The sequence below is a fragment of the Phyllopteryx taeniolatus genome, chromosome 22 (genome assembly GCF_024500385.1).
Source record: "Phyllopteryx taeniolatus isolate TA_2022b chromosome 22, UOR_Ptae_1.2, whole genome shotgun sequence".
Taxonomy (NCBI): domain Eukaryota; kingdom Metazoa; phylum Chordata; class Actinopteri; order Syngnathiformes; family Syngnathidae; genus Phyllopteryx; species Phyllopteryx taeniolatus.
The window spans coordinates 4,265,103-4,284,696 of record NC_084523.1 but is presented as its reverse complement, the minus strand read 5'-3'; the positions used below and the strand labels follow the sequence as shown (position 1 = coordinate 4,284,696).

Here is a 19,594-nt window from a genome sequence, read left to right as displayed (position 1 = left end):
ATTATGCAAATATCAAAGGTATTGTTAAAAAAAAAAAATCCCTGCACAATCAATCAATTAATCACTGTGCTCTTGTGTAAACTCCCTCCCCCCCGAATTTTTTTAAATGCAGGATTAGTCGTCTTTGTTTGTACAACCACAATGTGGAAAGCAGCAGTTCTGCCAATCAATAGCTTGGGCTCTGACCAAAACAATCCAGCAAGTGGAAAAGAATTGCCTTAATTGTGAAGCCACTCACAAAGGCAAGATGGAGATCTGTTGCTTTAACACAAAATAAGCAATCGACAACAACAGCGTTTGCATCACAATTCAGAACGTTGAATATGTAAGCTGGTGTAACATAACAGGAGCATCACATTTTTTATTCTGGTGTAGGAGGGGCAAGTAAAATAGATTAAATAAAAAATGTTTTGTGTAATCCTCTTAATTAAAAATAATACAATCACACACTTGGCAGAGGAAAAAAACGCATTACCATACTGAACAGCATGGCGGAAACAGGGCTGCATACGTGGGCTGCATACCTGAACATGGGTGTATTACAACATTAACGTAACCATTGAGGTGTAGTTTAATGTAGCTTTTTACTGCCGTCTTTGGCACTTCGCACCAAGTCTGCTTTACCTTGTGCTGTGCTGCTCTTGTCCCAGATCAGCTCCCTGACTTCCGCATCCTGCACCACCTCCTTCCAAAACTGAGAGCGAGCAGGGAAAAAACAAACAGCTGTTAGCCAAGCATCGTAATGCATTATTAAACGATTTCTAACAAATGAGTCATTATTTGCGCAATTATTCCTTACAATAAAGTCTGGACTTGTGTTGTGATGTAATCATTTAGCGTCATTTTAAGTCAATAAGCTCGACAAAACATTACCCTGATAAAATCCCGGGCCGTCTTCGCCTTCCAGTCGGTACCAAACACCCCGGAGAAGCTGCCTAGTGCTACAAATGGAGCATGAGGTAAATACAGGTTTATTATTGGTTCCTATACGTCACGAAGATGGAAGGGCGGGAGAGATGCTGGGCGAAAACTTACAGTCGTCGAAGACACCAGTGTGGGCCAGTAGCAACGTGACCAATTTGGGGTCCTTGTCCAGCTGCATGGCATGCTTGCTCTCGTTGGAGAGCAGAGTGCAAACGTTGACAGCGAAGTCCACTTCATTGGGCAGGCCCGATAGGAGAGACAGCACCAGTTTGTTGTAGTCGCACGGCGGAATAAAATCTGTAGACAGCCCGTAGCTTTGGCGGAGATAGTCTGGGTGGGTGGGGGTGAGATGCAGCAAATATTCCCACTATGAGTATACAATTTGGAACCAGAAACAGTGGTAATAAACCATTTGCTCCCAAGACTTTGAACATGTAAGAGCAGCTTATGCCTAAGGCCTTGAAGTATGGTACACATTTCAATCATTGTGTACCAAGTGTAAAAGGAGTGTAAACCACAAATGGGTTGGCTTTTGTTAGTGACTCTAAAGCTGGAGGAAGAAAAAAATCCACTGTGTCCCCTCAAGGTGGGACTGCTGCCTCGCAACCAGCTAGTCAAGCTCTGATTTATTTTCCCTATCCAGGTTTAATGCTCCCCTTCAACAACAAAAAATAAAGTTTTAACCTTGTTCATGGATCAGTGAGTTTGTATGCCAAGACACCAGCAAACAAAGTACAGCTGAGCCTTTTTTTTTTCTTTTCTTTTCTTCAAGCTCCAGAGGATACCAAAACGAACTGATCTAGTCGGCTGGTGGCTTTGTGCATTTACATATCATCATAAACTGAGGGCAAGATTTTATCAGCGTTATTATCTACCAACTTCTGCTTTAAAGAAGGCCTTTTTTGATTCACATTAAAGCAAACAGGGTTGGTAATCATGGCCAAAAACATTTCAGGTTGATTGAAAGGAGCTGAATAGGAGGAAGGCTTTAGCTGTTAATGTAAATCATCTGAACTCTTATTACAGCTACAACTGCTCCATTCAATTCCTGCTGTTCAGCCCTGAACACCTGCATCGGATTGGAACAAAAGAGGGACTGTACAGCAAAGCTTCATACAAAGGAGTAACAAAGTTGCTGCAGGGCTATGACTTAAATAGATGTCCTTTTATACGATTTTATTTGACATTTATGGTTTAACACAATGCCTGAGCACACCATAAACTCCCCACATGGATGTGGAAAAACACTCACACAACACTTATCATTTGGATGCACAATTTGATCATCAAGCAAAAACAAGGCCATTACACCCCTGACACCTCCTTTCAAGCATCCATTAACACCTGTGAGAAAATATTCGCCTTTTTAGGAGCTAAATGTTCGACTGTGTTCACAAGCAAATACTGAACTAGCTCCACAGAGATGCACAGTGGATTTGCTGCATTTATCTGCAGATATTTGCATTACATTTGGAATGTTATGCAAGCGTAAAGCACTATTCATCTGGCGCAGACATGACTGAACACTGACTAACAATTACTATAATAAGTCTATTGCTGGAGTTAAATATTAAGAACTAGAAATACATGGATGTCGCCAACAACAAAACAGACACCGGGCATCCTCCAAATACTTAGGATACAGGGGTACCTTGACTTACGAGTGCCCCAACTTGTGAGTTTTGAGTTATCAGCTGACATTACGTTGATTTCTTGCTTAGTGTTGTGTGCCAAAATTTGAGTTAAGCCCGCCACACACAGCGACGTGGCAGAACGCAACTGAACTGTCGCGCAGTGTGCAAGGTTCTGCATCTAGTTTCCATGACTGGCCAAACGTCGGCCGCTAGTTTTGCTGCCATTTTCTGGGTACGAAGTGAGATCCGGCTGGCCGCTGCCAAGCCGAACCAATACAGTATTAATATTCATCTTGTGATTTACAATAATACTTAACGTTATTTCAAATTTCCCATGTACCTGTGGCTAAAAAGTCAAGCGTGGAGTAACTATGTCGCCGAAATGAACGAGTGCACTCAATGAATGGGTGGATCATTGCCAAGAAGCTCTCAAACATCCACACGCTCCCCTTTATTCCTCTCTTAGTATTATTATAATATAGCTACAGCGGCCAGGGAAATCCGCTTATTCCTCGAAAATTGCACTGTTGTTTGTGGTTGAATACAAAAAAATATGTAATATTAATAAGATCGGCTTTAATGACACTCAACTGTTTTAGTAATGACATTATCTATGAGTGGTGAAAAACAAAATGTTAGAACAGAATAAATAATCAATTAATCCAGTGTTTGCCCCTGTTCCATCTTTGGATACTGTGTAAACATGTTCTTCACATAATATAAAGAACAAAAGCCAAAAAACAGCCAGCAATTAGTGCCCGAAAATAAATTAAAACATGGAAGGCACTAATCTGAATTTAGGCAGACCGAAAACCAACAAGCACTTCCCCTCTTCCTTTCATCAATAATGTCTGTCCAGTTGCCTCAGAGCTGCTCAGCAGGAGCCAAGGTACTGGAGTGTGTGTGTGTCTGCGTGAGACACTGTGGTGTTAGCCACAGCCAACGGAGCGAAACATTTAGTTAGAAATGTGTTCTCTCAGATGTGCTTTTATCCTGAGGATGCATGTTTCCCCGCCCCCCTTCTAAAAAATGATTTATCAATGTTATTTGCAGAAGCAACTTCCAACAAACACTCAATGCATGCCTCACAGGCACAGTTCCCACACAGTGGCGAAAGCAATGAGGTGAAATGTGAAGTAAACACCACAGTGCAATAAAGTTGATAAGCAAATTCAATATGTTGCCTCATGAGCTGCACAGTGAGCAAAAAAGCTCACCTAGGAGACACATTCAACATAAAACTGACAATAAAAGGCATCCTGCAACAAAAAGCAATCTCCATGCAGATGCTATGTGAATGTTGGGTCAAATAAGTGGATGCCACGCAAGGATGTAGTGTCATGTGAAAATATTACACTCCTGTACTCGCACTTTACAGAGCCCCGATGCAGTGATGGAACACTGTAATCACATCAGCCTAAGGATTAACCATTTTTTTCGAAGTTTGTTCGGACACAAATATGAATTTTAATCCACCTACCTGACGCAAAAGAAATTGCAAGCCGGGTGACGGACACTAAGCTCAACTGAGCTTGCTAAGCGTAATGTGTAAACTCTCTTAAGAGCCTTTCAGGCCTACCTGATACAACATGTTGCTGGTAGTTGTAAGAAGTGGGAATCGCTCCGACTGGAAGAAAGGTCTTGGTGTTCCCCGGCTGCGCTTCGTCGTCATCCTCGCCGAAGTGGTGGACTCGCTCATACTTCTCCAAGTATCTGCGCAGAAAATAAAGATGAGCTGAAAAAGTCAAAATAGCCACTATGCCATGGGGGATCATAAAAAACTAATCTCATGAGCTTTCTGGACTGTGAATAAAAGGGGTGGTTGCTTTAAAAATATGGAACATTCGGATGAAAAGGAAGCCATTTCAAAAAGTTTTACAAAAGTAGCGTTTCCCTTACGAATCACAACTACACAAAAGGCAAACCAAAGACAACAAACACATAAATATATCATCAGTGATTGAACTTTTGGGTAAGCTATGGTACTTTCAAGGGGTTTTTAAATTAAAGGAACCGGGAAATTTGAGCATGCTGCGACCTTATTCGTCATCACCTCTGCACAACGGAGGGTTGGTTACAGCATATTAAATTACTGTTTCAGTTTCAATCTGTTATCAGTTGTGACCACAATTAAAATCCCATGAAAATGTGTACCTTCACATTAGAAATGGTCGACCCCAGAAGAAAAAATGTATTGCAGCAAACTGCATAAAAACAAACAAAGATAAAAACACCTTTCCTATCCATTAATTTAAGAAATTTCCATCATCTATGAATCAAAGCTTTTAAGCACAAGTGTTAAAATCTACAATCGTGAGCACTATAGTAATAAGAATAGTATTACTTTTGACATATCTGTGAATAACTTAAAATGAGATTTAAAAAAAAAACAAGTGACTAACATGAGGTAGAGTACTATTTGGTTTAATTTAAATCCAAGGCAGTATTTGAGCAACACGACTTCCAATCAGAACACCCTTTGCAAACTTTATTTAACAAATGCATCCTCCAAACATTTGCTAGCAACTTGGCAACAACAGCAATTAAGTCATTCTTTTTCCATGATAAGGCAACATGTCTTCAATCATACAAACATGCTCAGGAAAACACACACACACACAAAATACCTCTGCGGTGAGAGTGTGGTGAACCCTGCCTGTGCGGCCGTGAGTCACCGACCGGGCCAGCCAGTGGCTGTTACTGAATGAGGCCCCTGCTTGTTCATCATGGTCGAGGTAATCCCCGTCCGCTGGCTGCCGGGTGACACGCTTGACTATAAATACACCACGTTCGCCAATTGTGGGGAGGAATGAGAGAGCGAACAAGGCGAGCGGGAGAGATAGGGCCCTGCTCCTGAACGCAGCGTCATCAACCGCTGTCTGGCCAAAAGCAGATAATGACTACAGATGGGTGGGATCCGTTTTTAAGAGAGAGGGGCTCCACACCGCTCCTACTTTATAAATGCATCCATGATGAGAGTTCCCATTGGTTCCCAGGCTACTCTCTTTCAGGTGCTTTTAAGAAAGTTGTTTCTCATTTGCTGAGAAAGAGCAAGCTGGTGTAAAACTGTGATGACCACAGAAGGGTCCAGAAATCAGTGCATTTCCTTTAAGTATTTCACAATAAAAGATGGGCTTCAATGCTTTTATAGCATTTGATAGTGAGCATGATTACATAAACAAAACAAAAAAAACTTTGTGAAGGGGCAGGGCAAGGATCAGTTGAGAACAGATTTAATTATTTTTTTTAAATTTGCAACATAGGGCATCAAAGGACATTCAATGTCCCCATTAAACACTTTGAATAATGCATAAATATCAGCAAAGCCCTGTAATAAAACTACAATTTTGAATTTGGTCCCAACGCAAGTGGTCTGTAAACAGTGAAAAGCGAAAGGCACCTCACGTCAGATTCCCACCTAAAATTTAAGAGACCATTGGCGCAAACATAATCCTATGTTTTTCATAATCTCTGTGACTAACGCATGAATATCAGCAAAACTCTGCAGTAGTAAGACTTGGATTCTAGGCCCACAATGTAAGTGGATTGTAATGGTGACATGTTATCTGCATCTCTATTTAGATTCTCACCCAAAAATTTAAGAGAGACCATTGGCATAGTCATAATCTGTCATTTTCCATTAGTCTCAGAGACTAACGCATGAATATCAGCAACGCATTGTTATGAAACTGAAATTTGTATTTTGGACCCAATGCAAGTGGACTGTAACAGCAAAGTGATCTATACACATTTAGATTCTTACCAAAAAAAAAAAAAAAAAGGTCAAGACCATTGGCACAGCCCTATCCTGACATTTTGAATTATTCTCAGAGAATTTATTAATATTAGCCAGGAATTGCAATCAAACTAAAATTTGGATTCCCGCCCCAATGCAGGTGGACTTAAACAGCGAATAATTATTTGCACCTTCAGATTTTGAACAAAAATGTCATGGGTTCTTGCTCAGCCCGGTTCATGGAAATATTTAGTCTGTCAGCCGCATTATGCAAAAACTACACAACCATTTAAAACAATACCTTTTCATGCTTGGCAGAACTATTTCCAAAATGAGTTACAATTTTGGTTGCGTTGCCTTGACAAAGGTGACAGTCCACTGATTTTAATGCTTTTAGGGTGAAGGGTCAAAACAGGAAATGTGAGCTTCGCACCCCGCTCCAGATCAAAGCGGCGAACAGGAAGCCTCGCCGAGAGTCTGAAGATCATATCGCCTAGATTCAGTTAGAGAGGTGAACACCTCACTCACACTCACACTCACCAGACTTTTAAACGATTTTTTGGTCTTGTCTCAAGTGGCGGGGAAAAAACACCAACCATCATGAGAACACTGCAGCGAATAAAAAACGCGGCTGGTTTTCTTGATGGGTGGATGAACATGAACAATCAATGGGAGAATAGGTTAGTCTGACTTTCATGAGCAACAGTAATTTCCTGTGTTATCACGGGTACTAATGTAAAAATCACCTGCTTGTTTTCCCAGACAAAATAGGGTGGGTAGTGATGAGAAAAAAAACAACAACATACATTTTGTTCAAAGTGACCAAAACAAAGTCTTGGCTGGACCGTCCTATTGCCCCTGGTGTGTTTGAGTCCACTGCCCTCTGCTGGATGTGGACGCAGACATGCAAAACCTGCTGCAAAAGTCTGGAGAGTCTGATTGGGCTTTGTCAATAATCCCACGATGAGTTCCATGTGCCAAATGGAGAAACACTTTAAAACGTAGATGATTGACAGCACAGAGTAAACTGTAAAGACACCATTGGCACAGCCTTAATCAATCTGACAAAACATTACTCCAAGAACTAAATTACTGATTTGGTGTGCGAACAGCGCCTGTGGCTTTCGCTGATAATGTATGACAGGCGCATACATAAAGAAAGGTCAGCACAAGAGATGGTGCAGTAATAATAACACTCAAATCTTTTAGAGCTGCAAAGATCTGCATCTGAGCGAGCGAGTGAGCAGCCTTCTACAATGGTGCGAGTTCCTCTGCAGCACTGACATCATGATTGTCGTCGGGGAGGGGGGGGGGGATTTTTTTTCTTCCTTTAGAGCCCAAAGATGGTGCTTGTTGTCAGACACAAAAGCAAGTGCTGACAATTGCGTTTTCTAAAAATTATCCTTTTCCTTCCATCGAGTCATACTTTAACAAGGCTGATTCACAACAGAGTGGAGCTGACCTTCTCCTTGACGGTGCAACTGACAATTTATTGCCATTGTCTATTAAAACCCAGTGAACAAAAGTCTCCGCCGATGATTTGTGCATTTAGCCGTAGCAACAAAACGTGGTAACCCGAGCCCCACTGTCTAGTTCAAGGCACATCTGTCAATCTTCCGGCCAGCAAGGAGATGAGAGGAAGCGATGAGGCTGTCAGTGGTGGCTGACACCGCCTGCAGGCAAGTCAAAATTCAAACACAAAGTCTCAAAAGCCTTGAGGTTGTGCAGGGAAGATAGATCTCGTGCTATACTTGAGGACAGGGTCTCATCTTTATCCAGAGCCGGTCTCTCAGAGCTTCTCTACAGTCTGCGGCAATGGACTGAAAACACAGCTGACACAAACCAGTTCAAAGGCCATGCAATACAACAATGATGCGTACTCATATTTCAAATATATATATATATATATATTCACAAGACTTTTCATCTATTGACAAACTGCATTTTAAGGGCTTCTCGGAAAATACCAACCAAGTCGAAGCGTTTCAACACAGCCTGCAAACACATTACTATGTCAAAAGTGACTTTAAAAAACTATTTAAAAGGAATAATACATTGATATGAGAGAATCTGTGTATCATTGGTTCTTTCCATTGGCAATCGAAAATAAAATTACAAATAAATAAAAATATTGAAAAAGTTGCTGATTATCTTATTTTAAACTACCCCCCCCCAAAAAAACAGAAAGATTTGATTTTTTTTTGTCGTTCAATTTTCAAAAATAGAACTGAAAAACAGACCACAGAACAAAATAAAAATGTAGTCCTGTGGCCCCTTTTTCCATTTCAGATTTCTGATCTAAGCCTAAAAGGGAAATCCGTGACTTTAATTTTTTGATTGAAAACGGAAATACACTGACTGGAAAGACTGTCTCCATAACTCTGTGTGGTAGTACCAAGCACGATAGAATAACTGTAGAAATAGTGTTAAAATTACCATGTTTACAATTAGAAAAGGTCAAAAAATGCGTCTGGAGGAGGGAAAGCTAGGAAATTGCTTGTTTGTCAGTCGATAGAACACCTCTTGCTGAACGACAAAGTAGCCTCTTTTTAAACAGGACTGCTACGCCTGCTTAAGAGAGTAAAAAATATGGCGCTCTGCTTGCTTACACTTGAGTAAGATGGTTTGTCAAGCAATACACAGCCATTGCTGCCTCTTCAATTTAGAAGTGTAATAATTTGCTGCGTGTTTCCGTCTCTCTGGGAGACGTCAAGGTGGGAACAGCAAGGCAACGTTTATGATAGGAACATGAGTAAAAGGTGCTTCAAAATTCAGTTAACAGCAAACTAACTCGGGAATGAGTACAGGACAATTAATGCAATTGCTTGAGGGGGTCGTGAGAATGCGGAACCCTTAATAGTGCGGGCTCAAAGGTCATAGATCGGTGACGGGGAGGAGAGGAAAAAAAATAAAAAAATACAAATACAAGCATACACGCAAAGCATGCATGCATGCATCTGTGTTGGCAGAGGGCCAACATTACAATAAAACATTCCCATACCGAGAAGAACACTTAATTTAAGAGCATCTGTTCGCCACATAAAAAGAAACACAATCTGCTGAGGCCAAACGTGTGAAACTCTTTGCTGCGAGCACGCAGGACGACTTAAAATGGCTGCGATCATAAATTGTAGTCATGACAGTTCCCATAATCGAGCCATTTAGGATGAAAATGCATCTTAAAAACAGTCACTCAGTATCTATTTGGGAACACTTTCATTCGTCACAAGCAAACACACCTGCTGAATGGCTGTTTGCAGGTCAACCGTCGCATGTGCGCTTATCCAAGGATATGTTAATTCACAGGCATGCTTGTTGGTTGTTTGTGGTAGATTTTAATGTGCTCCAGTCTTGTGATTTTAAAACTAGATACAAAAAAGAAACTAGAAAACTAGAAAAAAGAAAAAAAAGAAAAAAAGAAAACATTTTGGCTGGGTGGCTGACTTAAAAACAGTGCCAAACAAACGATGTGAGTAAAATAGCTGTGCCAACCCCTTGTAGGACGAACTGAATGACAACAAAAATTGAGATTCTAATTTTGAGGTACGAAAAAGCTTCGGATAACCCGCCGCTCTTGTGAAGTGAAAACAAATGGAGCAATTAAGGTACTATAATGCCCTCGTGGGCAAGGAGAGCTAGCTACGTATTGTATATGCATGTCTACTTATGAAAAAACAAAATGCTTTTATTTATGCATGACTATGATAGCTTTCCGTGATATTATCCTCAATTCCCGTGGAAAGTTTCCAATTTGTAGGGTGAGAAGCTCGGTCACTGGGAGGAGCTCAGAGTAGAGCCGCTGCTCCTCCACATTGAGAGGACCCAGATGAGGTGGCTGGGGCATCTGATTCGGATGCCTTCCGGACGACTCCCTGGTGAGGTGTTCCGGGCACGTCTCACCTGCAGGAGATCCCGGGACGACCCAGGACACGCTGGAGAGACGACGTCTCTTGGCTGGCCTGTGAACGCCTCGGGATCCCCCCGGAAGAGCTGGATGAATTGGCTGGGGAGAGGGAAGTCTCGGTGTCGCTGCTAAAGCGATTGCCCCCGGGACCCGACCTTGGATAAGCGGTAGAAAATGGATGGAAGTTTCCAATTTGCAATATTTGCAAAATTCCAGCGCTTGACTTCCCATAGAAATTTTCCGTAAACCTTCGGGGACATTTTCCACCCCTTTGCAACTCCAGTATGGCTTAGGGATTGGCATGTAACGTCGATTAATCCTCCATCCATTTACTACTGCTTATCTTGTCTAATCGCAGGATACAGACAGACAACAATTCATACTCATGTTCACAATTTCATCAAGCTCATATCAATCCCACACTGGCTGCACAAAAGTCAGCTGTATGTAACACTGCTCTAACATGGACATATTCATCAAATTATTATTATTTTTTTTTTAAATGAATATGTTAATCTCCCTGAATGTTCTGAACGCCTATTTCGACGCCCTGTCGATCATGTACTTCTTTAGACAGTACAGTGAAGTGCATGTTTGTCAAGCAATAAGCAATCTGTCATTTGTTAGGTTGATCTTTTTTTTAATAGCCACTCAGCAGAACAAAAACATACACATGCGACTCTCCGTATCCCTACTAACAACAACACAAACAACCCAGGCTAAAGTTTGCTTGGGTGTTACAGAAAGAGCACAAAAATACGCAAATAGCTGAGGATAGGTTCCACAGAAAGAAAAGCAAATTGGTGAATTGCACCTGCAAATGGGTGGGGAAGGATTCACTGTACCCTTGCTTGTTGCACTCCACTACATTTGTGTTACTAACTTCAAGTAACAAAACAAACAATTACATACAAAGACAAGAATGCGCACTTAAACTAACGACTAATTCTGCAAAAATAAAGTCTGTCCAAACTGTTTACTAGGCTACAAAAATGATCAATTTTGCAGAAGTATGAGGGGTACTGAAGATCACTCCTTTTTGACATAGATTAGAGCTGAAAACATAACATCTAAAGCGTATTATTTGCAGTATGTTTTTATTTGATAGATGGTACTTTGAAATGTCACATTCGCCAAAAGCTTCATTTGACAAGTGAGGCCATAAAGCAAAATACTCCATCTAAACAAGCCATGAAAAGAGAAGCTTTAAGCATGGGCCCATCAGGATGAACAATGCATATGTTTGAGCTACCAGTAGAGCAAGCGAGTGGTTCTTAGATGTCAGTGGCTTCTGGGCCTGCTTACCTCCCGCTGGGGAATCGGTGGCGAGGGCAAACTGAGGTTAAGCCACCATTCACCTGACTTAGCCTCAAGTTTACAATTGGGAGAGACCGTGGCAACATGAATGAGCTCATTTCCCCAACATGTTTTATTCATTTTCAAATGAAGGTGTGCTCGCATGTCTGGATGATTGCGGGGAGGTTTCAGTTTGGCGCAAAATCACATCCAAAAATCAAATTATGGAAGGCAAAAACTGAGGACGTGAAACATTTTGGCTGAAATCTATCCAAATGAAAACTATCAAACCCATGGAAAACCACATCAGTTTACAGAGGGGTGAGCTACTCTGCAGCTGCTGCTGCTGCTGCTGCAGTCACAGGGTGGAGGATCACAGGGTGGAGGACTCGAGGAAACAGATTGTTCCAAATAAACTTTAAATGCTGAATCATTTAAAAAAAAAAAAATCATGGGTAGTGGTCATTGCACTGCAGCTGTGATCAAGTTTATTAGTAGCTTGTTTCGGAAACTCTTTATTTGGGAGGTGTTCTTGCATCGCTCTTCTTTTTCTTCATCTTTAATTTTGATAGTGAAACTGAAACGGTCCCATCTGATATAATGCCAACGTTTTGAACCGCAGTGCGAGTCCTGCCACTTTAAAACAAATGCCGCAGCTTCGCTGGCTCCAATCTCAAAGTAGCCCCTCAACGACTTGAAAACGAGCTGTAGAAATGTCTCTGGCACGTGTCTCACTTATTACCACTGACATTCAGATATCAAATGGACACTGAACTAGAGCGCTGCTTATTGCTCTGCGGCGAGTGGGAGGCGCTGAACAGAGCTGCAGCGCATTGTGCGACTGACCATTCACAGAAAACTTTGGCAATGAAGACGCTGTAACAGAAATGCCACGGGTCTGATCCCTGCAATAGCAGTTATCATTTTTTGCTGAATCTTTTCAAACAAGCAAGAAATAAAAGAGTTGACAAGGCTCAGAATGGGCATATTAATTAATTAACTGATCATTAAGAATTCTAGATTGTTGCTTCTTGAAGTAATCGGGGGGAAATGAAGTGCGCAACATCATCGCTTCACACCATTAATTCAACATCACAACTTCAGCTATGGGAAGTTAAGCTCAGCAAAAAGCACAACTCCTCGGTTAATAATTAATCTGCTTGATACAACACTGAAACTGGATTAAAGAGCATCCATTTTCGAAATGGATTGTCATTACTGGGGTCCCAGGTAAACTGCAACCTATCCCAGTTGACAATGGATGGGAAATCGGGTACAACCTGGACTGGTCACCAGTCATTCGCATGGCACATGTAGACAAACAACCATTCATACGCACATTCACACATTTGAACAATTTAGTCTTCAATGAACCTGACATGAGTTGTGGTATGTGGAAGGAAGCCAGACTACCCGGAGAAAACCCAAACACGCACAAGGAAAACATCCAAACTCCACACAGGAGTAGTTAGACAGGAACTGAGCTGAGATTTTAACCCAGGATCTCGACTGTAAGAAAGATGTACCGTAATTTCTCATGTATAATGCGCACCCATGTATAATATGCACCCCCAAATTTGACCTCAAAATTCTGGAAAACCCTTCAACCTATCTATCATGCATTTTTACAGTGTATGATTTTGCTTCTACCCATATGGATCAAAACAAAGTATCTATTTTATTAGTCTTTTTTCAAAGAATTATTCTGAAGTTAAGCACTTTATTTGAACATGTAATACTTTTTATTTACTTGCTCTTATTTTGAAATTCACAGCCCTACTTTTATTTAGTAAATGATAAAACACAGTTGTGCTCATATGTTTGATTACCCAGGGAGAATTTGTAAAATGTATACAATTCTTTAAAGAAAACACGAAGGACCAGGCGAAACATACAATTTTATTTTAATGGGATTCAAATTAAACTGGCAAGCATTTCAGAAAAGCATAATCATTAAGCAAAACATAACCATAAAGAAATTAATGATGGTTGTTGTTCAGTCATATTAAAAACATAATAATAATAAAATAAAACAAATTCACAAATGTATGTAAATTTATGACCACAATTGTCGATATATGCAGTCATATGTACCCGACATATTGGAATGAAAGTGTAGGCTACACCATTTTCATAACCTCTTGGTGGCATACTAGAATGATAGTGTACAACTTTTCAGAACCTCTAGGGGGCGGTGGCATATTGGAATGAAAGTGTACTGCTTTTTCATAACCTCTAGATGGCGGCATACATTTATAAAATGTGAAAGTCTTTTTCATTTCCTCCTAGACCTATGTATAATGCACACTATAGACTTTTGACAATTTTTTTTTGGGGGGGGGGGGTAATGCGCATTATGCACGAGAAATTACGGTAGTAACCACATGTTCAGTACATTTCTAATTTATATATTATTTATACCCAAATTTTGAGGAATGTCTTTTAGTTGGAAGATTATCAATGAATCATCAACAATGTAAAAAAGTCCCTCTAATCTTTTGCCACTTTATTGTGCCATTTCCAGGTAGAAAATGCCCAATGACTTTAAAACTTTGGCCATATTTTGAACAACTGCAAAAAGAATATTCACATTCACACTTGTGGACAATTTAGAATCTTCAATGAACCGATCATGCATGTTTTTGGGACATGTGAGGAAGCAGGAGTCTCAGGAGAAAAAGGCCTGTGCAGAGATTCGAACCCAGAACCTCTCGACTGTGAGAAAGACACAACGCCCTGTTATATTTAAAAAAACAGCAATTAATCTCAAATTCTCCGTAGCCCATCAGGGAAATTTATTTCAGTGGTCCTCCCTAAAGCTGAATTAACTTAAAACTTCTAAAGTAAAAGTCTTAAAGACGGTAACGTAGCTTGAAAATGTCAAAGCAGTGAAAAGTTACACGTGGTCATTCAACTGAGTCATCAAGGTTAACACTGATGTTGGCAAATATAAACAAAGCATTCATGTCTTTCAGCGAGAAATTTCCTGTCTGCTCGACTATAACCTCCGACCTGGATGAAGGCCAACAGGATACCTTCACCCTGCGGCAAATACATTAAAAAGGTAAAAGAAAATATAATTTCCCCCCTACATCCAATAAGCGATCATACACAGTCAGCAAAAACGTGTGGCCAGCCTGGCCACATTCACTCACAGCTGCTCACTGCCTGTGACATCCACTACGCCGAACTTCCTTTGATAAAATGAACAAATTAGTTCCAATGGCTGTTGTGACATGAGAATGATATACTCTGCATGCAGTCTCCCTCAGCTGTCAGCCTGTGTCTGCTGCTCCCTATTTCACCGCCACAGAGTTTGTTGGAAGCGACAATTTGAAAAGTGTCTTTCCGTGGTCAGCTAAGGTCAGTAATTCTTTTAAATCACTCTTAAAAAGACAGCCGTAACTCTGCGCTGATACTTTCTACACATGCAAAACAGGAATTCTGCATATTAACTGAGCCTACGAGTTAGACAGCTTCCAATCATCTCTGCGTGCACTGGAAAGACCAGCAAAAATCATAACAGACTGTCTTGTGCCATTCTGCCACATTACATGGTCTGCTTTTTTCTTCAAAATACTCTCATTAGACAAGACAGAAAGCTGTTTAACTGAGGTTTGTCTCACAACTGAAAGCTGATGGAGATCTATATGTGAGCTTAAAAGGAACAGAGCATCAGCTAGAGGAAGGAAAATAACTTCTACACTTGAGCACCTTACAGCTGTAACTCGGTAAAAATGCAAGACAGTTGCCTCTAAAGCAACTACAGAGCTGCATAAATGTCTGTGTCAGTATCCCTGCTTGCAAATGTGTATTTTCCAGCAGATGGGCACCACTGTAAATGAGAGCACAATTCTTAAGCTGCTGCGAAGAGCCAGACTCCCATCACTTGCAGCTGACAGCATTGCATATTGGAGGATGCCACTGAGCTCTGCAGCATGAAAACAAACCGGACCATGGCGAAAAAAATGAAGGGCTCGTTACAAATGTGTTCCAAAAATATGCATAGAAAATTGTGTTTCAAAGTGTACATGATGTCACGGCACAATAAAGCCACTGGTACCAAGAAGGAGGGAGGGGGCCTGTTGATTGCATCCTAACACTTGTAAACACTTCCCACATGCTGCCTGAGAGGCACAGAGCTGCATAACTGTGCTACTCACCGAAGGTAGTACTGTTTTAAAGCGAATGCAGCGTTGGAGCAACTCCTTGGAAAATTAAACTCTTCCCCGAGTTCATTCCATTGGTTTTTGTCAGAGACCTGCAAACGAGGGAAAGTGTTTTTAGAGAAATGAGCACAAAACATAAAAAATGCAAACCTGCGAGAGGAAGGGAAAAAAGCGGCAACGTTGGAACCATCTGCTCTTCTGTCTACAGGTCCCCTCATAAGGAGTCCTGAAAATCAATAACTTTGTCCAAAAAATTAAAAATAAAAGGTTTAACATACGCCTAAATAATGACGTGAGTTAATAATCAGCCCGCGCGGGAGACTGCAGCGAATGTGTTTATGCCCCGAATGTGTTTATGCCCCGCATATACATTTGACACAAGTGTGTGTACAACTATTGGAAGACTTAACGTTTCAGTTGAGGCTAGTTAGCAACACGGCTAACACGCTAAGATCACTTTCCCCACGCTAACCTAACACGCAAACGACGCCAAACTCCCACCAAACTGCGCCCGCTGAGAGGAGGAATGTGTTCGTTGGTGCTAAGGCGTTTATTCGGGGTTCGGTGTGGTGCCGTTGACGGGTTTCACTATGCGGGCCTACGAGGCCTGCATTTTGTGAGCAGCCATGAAGCTGAGGAAAATGGCGAGGAAGAGGGGGGAAAACGAAGGCTTTTTCCCCGCTAGCCGAGCGCCCAGCGGCGGCCCGGCGGCACGGTTCGTCTTCTGTGGGGTTTTCCGAGTGGCGATAATCGATGTTAAACGTGCCCGCTAATTTTGAGTGGCTCCCGAGTGCGCTCTGGCTCGCAGCGCTCGGCACTCAATGGAAAGCGCACAACAACACAAGGCAGCACATTGCAATACAGATAGATGGCAAACTAGCACAAGGCCAACACCGACCGACAAACGGCTGTCTGCGGGGGGGATCCGCTAGTCCCAGGCTGCCCACACGGGTGTCGCAGAGCGATCCACATGCCGCACGGAGCGGGTGGAAAAAAATCCACTTTTGGTTCGCACTCACCTTAGCAAATCCACCTAAAGAGACGACTCTGAAATAGAGAGCGTTCAGATCCAGCTCTTTCCCACCCACGATAGGAATCTTCTTGAACGGCGATCTAAGGAGATAACGTCACAAATGAGCACAAATGTCTGTCAATAACAGTTCGGCGCAAGTCACAGTGCCGTTCGATGTGAATCGAAAGTTGCATTTGGTGTGAATAAAGGCGCCCGGATCTCACCCTCTGCTTTGGTGAAATTGCCGCAGCTCGTCCAGGAAAGCCTGTCCCTTCCTTCGCTGAGCTGGAAGATTTTTCCCCGTCGAATTTGCCATGGTTTTTGCATGCAAAAACGGTTAAAGCCCACTTCAGTCGCTTCCTAAGACACCAAGGATCCCATACTCCGCCGGCGCTCAGTCATTCGCGAAGCTGAGTGTTTAAAAAGTTAAAGAAATAGCTGGTAGCAAGAAGAGCGGCAGCTCGCTAATAAAGACTGATGCACACAGCGAGCGAGCCCGATTCTAAGTTCCAAACGAACAGTCCCAAATACGAGCGACCTACCGGCGGATTAGGCACGCCATGGCGGGACGTGTTCGATTAATGCTTTTTGGTCGCGGTTGTATTCGTTTGGAGTGGTTTGACAGTGTGTTACGGACGCGGCTCCGAGGCTATCGCACACACTGTAGAGCGGCAGAGGGATCCTGTTCTCAGACAAAAAGATGAGAAGGCCGCGGAGGCCGGCCTGCCGTGCGTGCAGCGCCCTCTGTGGCCGATCACCGCACTGCAGCCCCCCCATCCGTTCAGGGCAGAGCGGCTGTTGGAACAATAGACTGTTTTCTTTTTTAGGGGCCGTCTGACAAATTGTCAAAAAAAAAAAAAAAAAAATAAAAAAAAAAGTCAGGAGGTACTTGTAAATGTACTGCGGGGTGTAGCAGAAATTAACACAAGATCAAATATGGGGAATGTTCCCATTCAGACATCCTATTTTGAAAAAATAAAAATAAAAAATCGAAAACAACGGATAAACTATGGCAAAAAAAAGTAAGTACTTGAAAATACCGCGTGGGGATTATGATAAAACACTAACACGGGATTTTATTCTTTAAGGAGCTATTAGAAAATTGTGAATATTTTTCCACTTTAGACATCCTAATTTGGATAAGACTGAGAACAACAGATAAACTATGGGAAACAACATGCAGCTTACTTGTAAATTAGCTCATTGAGCGTAATGAACATAAATTGTTATTGAAAGATTATTATTATTATTTTTTGTAAATGGTTACTGTTTTTCCACTCCCATACCATAGTATAAATACACTAGTTTTAAGTCATCCGTGTTTTTCTTTCGATTTACCTTAGCTCTTCACTTAAGTAATGTATTCCCCAATGTTAAAACTTTTTTCTCTCTTGTTTCTTCAAGCCCTGTTTTTGCAGTGTAGCTTTTCAAGTACACTATCTGTGCTTTCTCGTATTGATAGGCGTCGTATAAACCACTCGCTATGCCAAGTGGAACTTGTGGCTTGTCCCTTCGTGGCCAACCTAAAAACGGGGAGGGGAGGCTGCTTGAAAATTAACCTCCCCCCCCTTATCCCTTTTGAGCGTAACCGCCGAACGTATCTTCTTGACGGGGTTACATTCAACCATTACGCGTACCCCTTTTACTAATGAAAAAAAAAAAACTGTCACACAAAATGGCGGAGACGTACGTTAACAGACCCCATTTTGAGGAATTGACTCGCACACGTCTGAAAAGTTGTGTTTGAGTTGTGCATAGCTCGCGTCCGCTTGGCTTTTTTTCTTTTTCTCCCTCTCCCCGCAAACCGCACCAGAGTTCACCTCGGCCGCCGCCCGTTCGGACGCCCCACGCCAGTCGACCGAATTCGGAGCTCACGAGTTCGCCGTGTGTTAGTTAGCACGCTAGCTTAGCGTGCTACATTTACGAGGTTACTACGAGCCGCTGTGAGGATTTTGGAATAATCCTCCTATTAGCTACTTCATTGTTTTCTACGGGGGCGTATTACTGTTGCTGCTGGCTAAATAGGAAATAACGTTTCGATGCGCCGTTAAAACAATTCGGTCGCAACACCCAGACGCTCTCAACAGCCTCAAACTCCCTTAATAGTTCGCCAACACTAGTTACATCCTCATACTCGATTAGTTAATGAAACACACTATGCTCAAATGATCATTTACACATTGAAATAATCGGCAAGATAAAAGGGTTAATAACGAACTATTAATGTACGCTAATATTACAAGCTAACGTGCTTGTTTGTTGATATTTCCTTTTCCACATTCTTCCAATCATGGCGTTATTGTACCCTCCGGTAAAGCGGACTTGTTAGGATTATTATCATAATGCGACGGGTAGTCATTGTCAGTGATAAACGAATAAACCCAAGCAACGTTTTTAACTAGACAGCTCATTGTACTGTAGAGTACGTACGGAGCTTTGCAGGCTACTTTGTGTGAGACAGACGAGTTGGAGTTAAAACACTTGTAATTCGAACCTGGGGTCCTACCTTAGATTGATTGACAAGATAAGTCAGTATACCGAATTTTCGTCATTTGGTCTTTGTTGACATGATGTAGGAGGCAAAACAGTTAACCCCAGTTCATAACTGACATATTTGTACAGTCGGGCCTACACTGGTTTATTTTATCTTCTGGCATCAAATGGGGGGGAAAAAAAGCGTTTAAATGGTCTGCCTGTCACTATGCCAAAGCAATATTTGCAATTAATAAATCAGTTTGTGTCATCTTGCTGGACAGCAGAGTATGGCCCAAGATGCCAGTTGGGTGCTAACTGCGTGGAACATCCTCACACTTCCCCCTGGGAGTCCTCAACTCAAGTTTTGGGTCACAAATTGGAGGACTGAGGAGTCATCGGCTGGATTATGGCGCCACCTTGTGGCTGTCTGGACAAATGCATGTA

General features: G+C 41.9%; 1 protein-coding gene across 2 annotated transcripts in view; it reads right to left on the bottom strand.

Moving 5' to 3' along the window:
* arid2 (AT-rich interactive domain 2) overlaps positions 1-18,789 on the bottom strand; it is a 31,344-nt gene extending 12,555 nt beyond the window's left edge. The window contains exons 1-8 of one of the 2 annotated variants that reach the window (XM_061762524.1): positions 18,014-18,789; positions 16,900-17,085; positions 16,683-16,776; positions 15,658-15,755; positions 4,138-4,271; positions 1,036-1,254; positions 874-941; positions 625-694 (exon numbers count right to left, since the gene is read on the bottom strand). In XM_061762524.1, the coding sequence (XP_061618508.1) occupies positions 625-694; positions 874-941; positions 1,036-1,254; positions 4,138-4,271; positions 15,658-15,755; positions 16,683-16,776; positions 16,900-16,991 (775 nt within the window). In that variant the 5' untranslated portion in view covers positions 16,992-17,085; positions 18,014-18,789. Of the gene's footprint in view, positions 1-624; positions 695-873; positions 942-1,035; positions 1,255-4,137; positions 4,272-15,657; positions 15,756-16,682; positions 16,777-16,899; positions 17,086-17,217; positions 17,534-18,013 lie in introns of those variants that run through there. The other variant, XM_061762523.1, reaches the window with a different exon arrangement.
* Between the last annotated feature and the right edge of the window lie 805 nt (positions 18,790-19,594).